The sequence below is a fragment of the Atta cephalotes genome, assembly GCF_000143395.1.
Source record: "Atta cephalotes unplaced genomic scaffold scaffold00034, whole genome shotgun sequence".
NCBI lineage: Eukaryota > Metazoa > Arthropoda > Insecta > Hymenoptera > Formicidae > Atta > Atta cephalotes.
The window spans coordinates 1,145,465-1,154,844 of record NW_012130098.1 but is presented as its reverse complement, the minus strand read 5'-3'; the positions used below and the strand labels follow the sequence as shown (position 1 = coordinate 1,154,844).

The 9,380-nt window shown below is 35.4% G+C and overlaps 1 protein-coding gene across 1 annotated transcript in view; it reads left to right on the top strand.

Annotated features, from left to right (window-relative positions):
* The window catches only part of LOC105621513, a 125,703-nt gene that overhangs the window by 96,460 nt on the left and 19,863 nt on the right, over positions 1-9,380 (top strand). The window contains exons 3-4 of the mRNA XM_012202985.1: positions 438-671; positions 1,162-1,640. Of these exons, the coding sequence (XP_012058375.1) occupies positions 438-671; positions 1,162-1,640 (713 nt within the window). The remainder of the gene's footprint in view (positions 1-437; positions 672-1,161; positions 1,641-9,380) is intronic.

Sequence of the window (9,380 nt, the reverse complement as noted above, 5' to 3'; positions counted from 1 at the left end):
ATATATATATATATATATATATATATATATATATATATATATCATTTTCATTGATTTTGTACACAGTGAATTTTCTCTATACTATCTTATAAATTTCGCGGCTCCAATTGTAGAAAATGATAAATATATTGTTTTATGGAATCCCCATCTCTTGTTAATTTTCAATATATATATAATTTGTTTTCGTTGCGTTCAATTTATTTCAAAATTACATTAAAAATTCTCTAATCTTATCTAGAATTTTGAATAAAAATATCTAGAAAATTCGGGAAAGAATTTTGTAAAAAATTTCAATAAACGCTCTATTTATTGAAAATTTGTATCTATCTTCGTTGATTCTGAATTCCCTCATCTCAATTTCAACAAAATTTGATTTGTGGGATTTCTGAAATAATCAACCGAATTTAATCGTCCAACAATTTGTTCTTCCTATACAGGTATAAATTTTGTGGTTCACTTCCAAACCACTTGGACGATAAAGATGCGCTGGATGACGATCGAGGGGATAATAATAACATCTCGTCAGAAAATGTTGGCGGAAATTTCGGCGGCACGTTACCACACAAGAAACGCTCGTTAGGAGTGCACTTCTCGGACAGCGGACCGACCGGCACTTTGGATCTCGTTAAACATCGATCGCAGGACTCTTTGGATGAGAACGATCCTTGGAGGTACGTGATAACCAAGAACAAGAATAATGTAATAATTATTCATTTCATATTACAGAGAAATATGATGCGCATTAACGTTTGACATGTAGCCTCTATTAGAATAATTAATTATCCTTAATAAATTCCTGAAATTTATCGCTCTTCATTTATGCACGCGATTCCGCATGCAAATTTCATCGCGAGACTGTCGGAGATCGACGCGGACAGAGGCATGACAATTTGGAGAATTCTAGGAATGTCCCTTTAGACTTCAATCTCCGTCGATCGATCGATCGATCGATCGCGCATACTTTCATATCAAATGCGAATCCTCGAAAGTTTTAACTTCGAACCTGACATATTTTTCGCGCGCGCAATGAACTTCCCGCATTTTAAAGTCGAGGAAATAATTCTCCCATCGAACCTCGGCACGAAATGGATCCCGCTTCCGGCGAACGCGAACAAATCTTTCCCCGGTGGAAGATTAACCGCGATTCCGATCTGATTCTAGGTATCAACAAAGTGACCTCGACCTCGTGCGAACCCGTCATGGTAACTTCGATTCGGTCAAGAGAAATCGCAGCGCTGACACTGTGCTAGTCGACTCTGGCAGAAGATACGGAGGTCGCAGTGTGTCCTCGGAAGACAGATGCCACCGAAACTCGGACCTCGACCTAGTCGGCACGCTGCCGAAGCGCAAGCAGGACGCTAGAAACAGCAGCGGCAGGAGTCTGCAATCGAACTCATCGTCCTCACAGCCGTGCATAATGAATGCCACCACCGACGTCAATGACGAGTTGCTGATGAAGATGATGCATAAGCCTGATTGTGAACTGCTTAAGCATCGTCAGCAGCTCGGCAAATGTGTCGATTTAAAGCTGAGCAAACTAAGCGGCGAGCCACAAGATCAGGGATACGCGTCTGAGCGTTCGCCCGAGGACGAGCATCCACCATCGTTACCAGGCCAGCCGTTTCCAAATGTGACACTTGGTAAGTGACTCACCGTGTCTTATTCGTGTAGCTCTTTTCATTATAAAAAAAAATCATGTGACGATATTCTCGTACTAGATACAGATCTTTTTTCCACGTTCTATACGACGCGGATTAAAACGTGAGTGCCTTTTCCCTGTGAAAAAGCATCCATTATCCGACACATAATTAACGCGCAATTAATATTCACTTGCGCATAATCAGCTTATTGTTAGCAAGCGATATTCACCGCGAATACTTAACGTCGTCCAATCGTGTGAGATATTCGTTCGCATGAAAGAACGATTCGTCCGAGGGAAATCTGAGGGAGGATAGGTACGTGTGAAAATGCGATCGCGCTTACACGAGTCTGACGTAACAGGATTTCGAAAGATATTAAGGAGGATGGATTATACATGAGTAAAAACTTCCTTATTTTGCTTTCGTGAATCTTATTCTATTGAGGATGAACTACCTGTATTTCCACGTGCGCGAGAAACTGTCACAAATTTTCCGAAGGTCATTCTTCGCTACCGTGATAAATACAAACGGCCTTACCATGTGCAGTAACAAGCAGCTGATAAAGATGAATGGCTCGAAGAGATGACAGATGAATGAAAATCACGCTAGCCATGTAAATGGTCGATTAGCTGACAAGATTAGTCAATTTCATATATAAGACTCAGTTTTCATTCAGCTTTTTCCATTAATTTATTCCTTGGCTTTCTCAATCTCTAAATAATGTAAACGTATAATGATTGAAATTTTTTACTTAATTTGCATATATTAACTATTAAATTTACACAAAAAAACAGCTGATTATACGAATATGAACCTAATGTACTAACATTCTCAAATTGTTAAGAAATTAATCTTGCACAAGTTTTGCATAATAGATTATATGATGTAAAATACTCGTTTGATTATTACGCACGACAATATTTTTTACGAGTTCCATGAACTTAATGATACGCTAGTGTTTCGTAACTTATAGGTTTCTAACATAACTTGGTTCATTGATATGTGATTAGATTAATTAATCATTCCTCATAAATTATTACTCGTCGCGCGTGAAGGAATAAATAATAATTTTCCATCGACAACGTATAACACGATTATAATATGCGTAATTTTAATAATTGTAATTTTCCTTGACTTGTCGACAAATCAACGAAAAATTTTGTTGCTTCAACTCGCTCATAATTTAGGCAAAACGTTTACACGATTACATTAATTAGAATTCTTGTGATTGCAGACTCTAAGAATCCTGTCAAATTCAGACAAATCTACATAATTTTACATATAACATATGTCGAAATTCTGAGCCAATTGTTCATGTTTGAAAGTACTCTCTCTCACAATCAGAAAGAGAGAGAGAGAGAGAGAGAGAGAGAGAGAGAGAGAGAACTTGGAATGGATAATGCATCATTTACTTTCGGCGTCAATTTTCGAATGATTTGATCGATAGTCACGCGAACACTTTGCCATTCGCACGCTTTACACGAATGTGTCTATATCGTAGCGCGCATGAAATCTACATATTTTCAATTTCAATCTCATGCATTTGGAAGGAGCTGTTCACCAAGCAACGCCACTGACGAATGGGCGAAATTATTTTCGCGTGTTACTTTCCGTACCGTTGTTGTCGCGGCAATTCAGGAGGCAAGCTCTTCAAGTTTTAATAAATCAATAAAAACATAAAACGCTTTTTTATTCACAATTTACTTAAAATATTAAAAAAATGCTTTTCATTTTACATTTGCTTTGGCATATCAATTAACAGCAATTATTATTTCCATGAATCGTTTTTAACATGCAAATTTAACAATAAATATTATTTTTATGTACTATTTTTTAGATAACTTGTTTATACATATCAATATTGTACCAATTATCAAATGGACTAGAAAAAAATTCATATTTAGTATTTCATGCAGGAACAACTGAATTGAAGAGACTGAAATGAAAACGTGAAAATATCATGACGCAAATTCGAGCAAGCCATTCCAGCTTTCGACACGACAAAAAAATTCCATTCATCCCACTGAATATACTTCGGTGATATGATGACACGCGTCCTTAGGACATTAATGGTACGATTTAACAACACACCGTTGTTCATTGCGCCTGACGGGCAAGTTTCGTGGCGTAGTTATTACCCTTCCACCCACGCATAACGCTTGCGTGTATATTCTAGGACAGCGGTTCTCAAGATCGAAGCTGTACTCTACTACGCTTGCAAAAATTATTTATCGCGTCATATTTTATCATTATAATTCGCGTTACGCGTTATATCTTGTTCGCTATACGGGAGGAATAATTTTGTTGAAATATCTAAAAATTTAGCTAGGTACAGATTTGAAAATTATTTTGTTGGACCATAAAAATAAATATGTTGGAAATTCGAACGTGATAAGCAATGCTGCAAAAAGTTTTATTATTATAACAATCAATTTCACCGTTCTACATAATTATTTTGATGATCCAAAACAAAATTATTTTCAGATCTAGATCTTAAATTTTTTATAGATATATATTTTTCAGTAAAATTGTCCTTTTCGTGTACTTTACTCTATTAAAGATGTCATTTCATCAAGGATTTCGCTGTTTATCGTTTGATAAATGATTGATATTGCTATTTCCATTGAGCGATTTTTCCAAAATGCATAGAGAAGTGCAGACTATTCCTGCAATGCGTTCATACCATTGATAATTCCATGGTTTGAGTTTACGCGAGCGCTTAACGAGTAACTCTGTTACTATGACTTTACGAGAGAATTTGGGATCAACTGAAGAGCTCGGAGGATCTCGTGAGTCGCAAGTTGATGATATGACCTTACTGGAATCGTCGGCGCTTTCGCACGTTCCGGACATATACGGTGGCAGCGAATCAACCCAGTTTGAGAGACCCTGACCCAGAATATATACGCGGCCCTTTGTGAACAACTATGGCAGCGTGCGCTTTGTGCGGACTGGTATTTGCGACGGGATCCAGCCGGCTTCGAAATTACGGGGTTACCGGTAATATATTGTCCAAATGCGCGCAGCGTGTCGGTGAGAATGTTAAAAATCGATGTGCGATAATTAAAAATGCGGTCGGAGCGTATGCTATTTTAAATTAAACCCTGAAGTGCCTCAGTTACTCTATTACCTAAACCCTTCCTGGTCTATTAATCGAAGAGCGACGCTTAATGAAACATTTTTATCTTGCAGGCGAAATATGTACATAATAAATAGAAAACGCACGTTTTTAAAGTACCACTTATCTTTCATCGCATATATCTTGCGCGGAGGATGAGAATATTTAACTATGTTATATACGCAAACACCTCACCGCGTTAACCATTACTTAGGCGAACATGGCTGAACTTGCGAAACTAATAAACAACTATCTAGCATTATACGATGCCCGTTATACACGAGCGTTCGATCCATCCATTTGCTTTTCGGGTTAACAACGCTACGAAGAGTAAAGTAAACTTGCCAAATCAATAAACAGTCGAGACGTTGCGATCCTTGTTATGCAGTTCTCACGTTTCTGCGATATGGATTGTTTATGTTTGTCATTGTGTCATAATAGAATTGTGCACTCAGGCGAGAAATATTCCGTTCACGTAATGATTGGGGACTTGATTCAGGATTCTCCTCCTAATTCGAATACGAATGTCTATGACAGAACATTGGCTTGAATCTCGAGACGACTGAGCGATTCAAATCTTGACAAGCTATCCGCATTCTGATACCTGCACGGAATAAATTATGTAATTCAAATCACATATATGTATGTGATTAATACTTCTAAAAATAAAGTATTCTTATTGATATTTTAGTGTTTTAAACGCAAACATATAATGTTTCGTTTATTGAAAATGTTTAAAACTAAACATCTTTAAGAATTTAAAAAATGAAGACAAAAATAAAACATTTTAATATTTTAAAATTAAATACTTCTTTTATGAATACGTTCTCCTTTGCGTGTTATTTTCATTGATTGAATAAACTTTGACTTTGATCGGATGGGTGTATTGAAATGAATGAAGACTGTCATAGATACAGAACATCGCCGAGAAAATTGGTAGTAAATCTTGACGTGGATCGATGATAACGACGAAGGTTACGAGCCGTCTGAATACGTATCTAATTTCTCAACTGCTAGATTTCATTCCTCTCATAATCCAAGAGTTAAGAGGATTTACTCTGGATTGCTACGACCTGCCAATAAAAATAATCTCAAAACTATTGGATATCTTATATACAGGAGAAATTGGTAATCGAAAATTATGATTTCCACGAAATATGTCAAAGTCGAGTATCATCGAGCAAGTAGTTTTCAACCGTGCCGCTATCATTTCAAATTTGCACATCTCGCGAAAAAGAGAGACTGATTGTTTATTGCAAACGCCATTCAATCCGCAAACGATCTCTCTCGCCCAGTTTGGTACCGCCTTCTTTTGCTGACATTGTAGGTTTTCTAAGTCAAGATTGTGCGCTATTGATCGTGCGGCCATTGCACGACCACTCTCGCCTTATTCCGCCGATCTGGGTCACTTCGTACGTTCTATGCATCTCACCTATTGACCCATTTGTATGGTCGCGGGCTGCTGGGATGTTATCGAAGGGTAGAAGGAGGAAATGGTTAACTATATATTATTTCATGGTTTTGGCGCGGAATTCGGATTCTCTACACGGATTACAAGGTCGAATATCACAGACCGCCAGTATCACAGTGAGTTAATTTCGGTACTCCTGACACAATGTTGCACTGATGACCAACTGACCTTAATGCGAAGGCCGTGAGATGGACGGTATTTTCGGCATCCTGGATGTCTTTCTTAATTCGGAACAATGTGCGCGACCGTGATCGTTCATTGAAAGAAAATATAACCAAAAACTGTTTCAATATTCATCAGTCTAAAATTATTTTTAGATGTTAAATTATTTTAGATGTTAAATTATTACTTGTATACTGTTCTATATTTTGTTGTATATATTTTTTAAAAAGTATTTGATGTATGCTAATGTATAATTAGAGAAATATTGATGATTGTAAAGTACACAGTCATTATATGAACAATATTCCTGTCTCTTAAAACAAACTACCTTCCATATGTTTCTTTGAGAATACATACAATATATAAAATATGATAAAAATAAGATAATAACAAATTTAATATACATAAAATATAAAAATAAATATTAAAAGACAACATCTGAAACAAGATTTATTTATTTAATAATTATTTTTAAACAACATGTTGTGATATGTGTGTATTATGACGAGAAGTAAGTTATAATATATATCATACCCCTATAACCCGGTTTCACTCTACTTTTTGTTTTATCTTTCTCCTTATTTCTATATATAGGGGAAGTAATTTACTTTTTATGATTTATATATATGTATTTATCTTATTTATTACACTGAGGAACAAGATTTCTATTTTGAATAAATCTAAATGAGAATAATATTCTTATATACTTTTAGATTATATTACTGAAAAGAAGATAAAAAGTTTTATCACAGATTTTATACAGATTTTGAGAAAAATGGAATCAAAAAGATAAAACGATGATTTTGAAGGTTTTTATTGCAGAATTGACAGCAATTTTTTAATATAAATTTAGTTAATGCTATGTGAAAGTATCAACTTTTATTACTAGTTTTAAAATGTATTTTATTTTATTTTAATACGATTTTTTATTTTTGAGATATAGCAATTTGAAATTTTTTATTTAAAGTGAATAATTTTATAACACAGAAGTCATACCGCGTACATATATTTTTCCCTGAAAATGTTATTTCCGTTGACTACGAAAAGATTCAAATAGTACTTTACAATCACGGATTATTCGGCGGGTATTGAAAAGTTTCAAAGTCTAAATAGGATTGGTCCGCGCTGATTCTATTTTCTTCGTGCTGAAATTTATTTTACAGCTCGTTCAAATTCACTAAAATATTACAACGGTTTATTTCCGAGGGAGATGCGTGCGATCATTACATTTACAATTGATTTCCCTTACGCTGGGAAATTGAGAAATGAAGTGGAAAATGAAAGGAAAAATAGAGTGGAAAAGGGGTTACTGGCATGTAATATTCCAATATGTATTATAACTCATCCTCGTTATTATAATAATGCACACATATAAAATTATTTAAAAATATTTATTTATAATTTTATGTTACTTAATAAACATTAATAATAATTTTTAAATAAATAAACTTCGTTTGAAAAACTTTCTCTTTTAATATTTAGTATATTAATAATTTTATATTATTTGATTCGTTATTTTATCTTTATTACATTTTATTATGTTTTTAAAAATATGAAATATAAACCACTTTGAGAGATAAAAATATTGATTCTACAAAAAAGGAAAGCTAAAATAAAAGATTTGTTATATTGTACATATAAGATTTCTTTCAAATATAACTTTATACATAATAAATTTATAATTGTGTGTCATTAGAGAATTGCAAAGAAATGGCGTGTGTAAAATATCGCCATAGAATCTCCACGGGATCCGCAGCTTCTATATGCTTTTATATGTAATTCCTGTTCGCTGTTCGAAGGTAATGATCCTGGAAATTGAAATCCTAGGAGAACACTTTCGAGCAAAAGGCCGCAATGGAAACTTTCCCGGCCTGTTCGATCGCAATACATTCAAAAAGGAAGAGAACTTTACGGTTCGTTCTTGCAACTTCCGCACATTGTACGCCCCTAATTGGTCTAATAATTCCCCTGGTAAAAACAAAGAAAATTCGTAACGCGTTGAATGCTAATGAACGAGTAGAAAGAAAAACGACTCGTTTTCCGAAGAATGGTTAAACGTCGCGATCTTTTCTCGCCTTCGTTTATTCACAGACAGAAAGATTTACGGTAAAAAAATAATTTTTTTTCAACCGCGCGTTAAATCCTTAAAAGCAGCTTTGTGTGTAAATCACCACATATTACGCAATAATTCACAAACATAAGTATTTGCATATGAAAAGCTAATTATTTTTCAATGTAGTTACAAAAGAAAACAACTAAAACTGACAGGTATTATGTTGCAATGTAAGATTTTCCATATTTTACAAAAAAGATACAAAAAAGGTACACTAAGATAAAAGAATTTAAACGAAGAGATTGAGATTTTCAACTTCTTTCATGTTAATCGATCATCCTTTATTACGATCCATCAATTCCAATGAACAATAGAAAAACATCGAGACTTAAATCTCATCCAGACTTGGCTCCATCCCCGGCACGAAGGTAATTTCCGATCGACGACCCTTGCTTCGTTCCTGCGCGTGCAGGCGGGGATCGCAATTCGTCAGGAAATCCGCCGCCAACTCGGAGGTACGTCGCGTGGCGTGTCATGGCATATACCTGCTATATTACATGGCCAGCCCGTAACATGCCGCAGCATGAATAATTTCGCCAACCGATTGCCTAGCTAATACAATGACCCTCGCCGGATGCGCTACACGGTAGAGAAATTTTGGTTCTTCGACTCGACGGGGGGGTTGGTATGCGCCGAGTCAACCGCACTGAACCGGCTACCGGGTAATTCCCGACAAGTTGTTGTTATACTAGGATAGCACTAGAGCTGGCCACAAAGATTAAGCAAACGATAAGAGAGAAAGAGAGAGAGAGAGAGAGAGAGAGAGAGAGAGAGAGAGACGACTAATTAATGACAACGTACGGTATAGACAATTCTATAGTTAACTTTAAACGAATAGAATTAAAGTTAAAAGTAAGAGATGTAGTAAGTAAATTG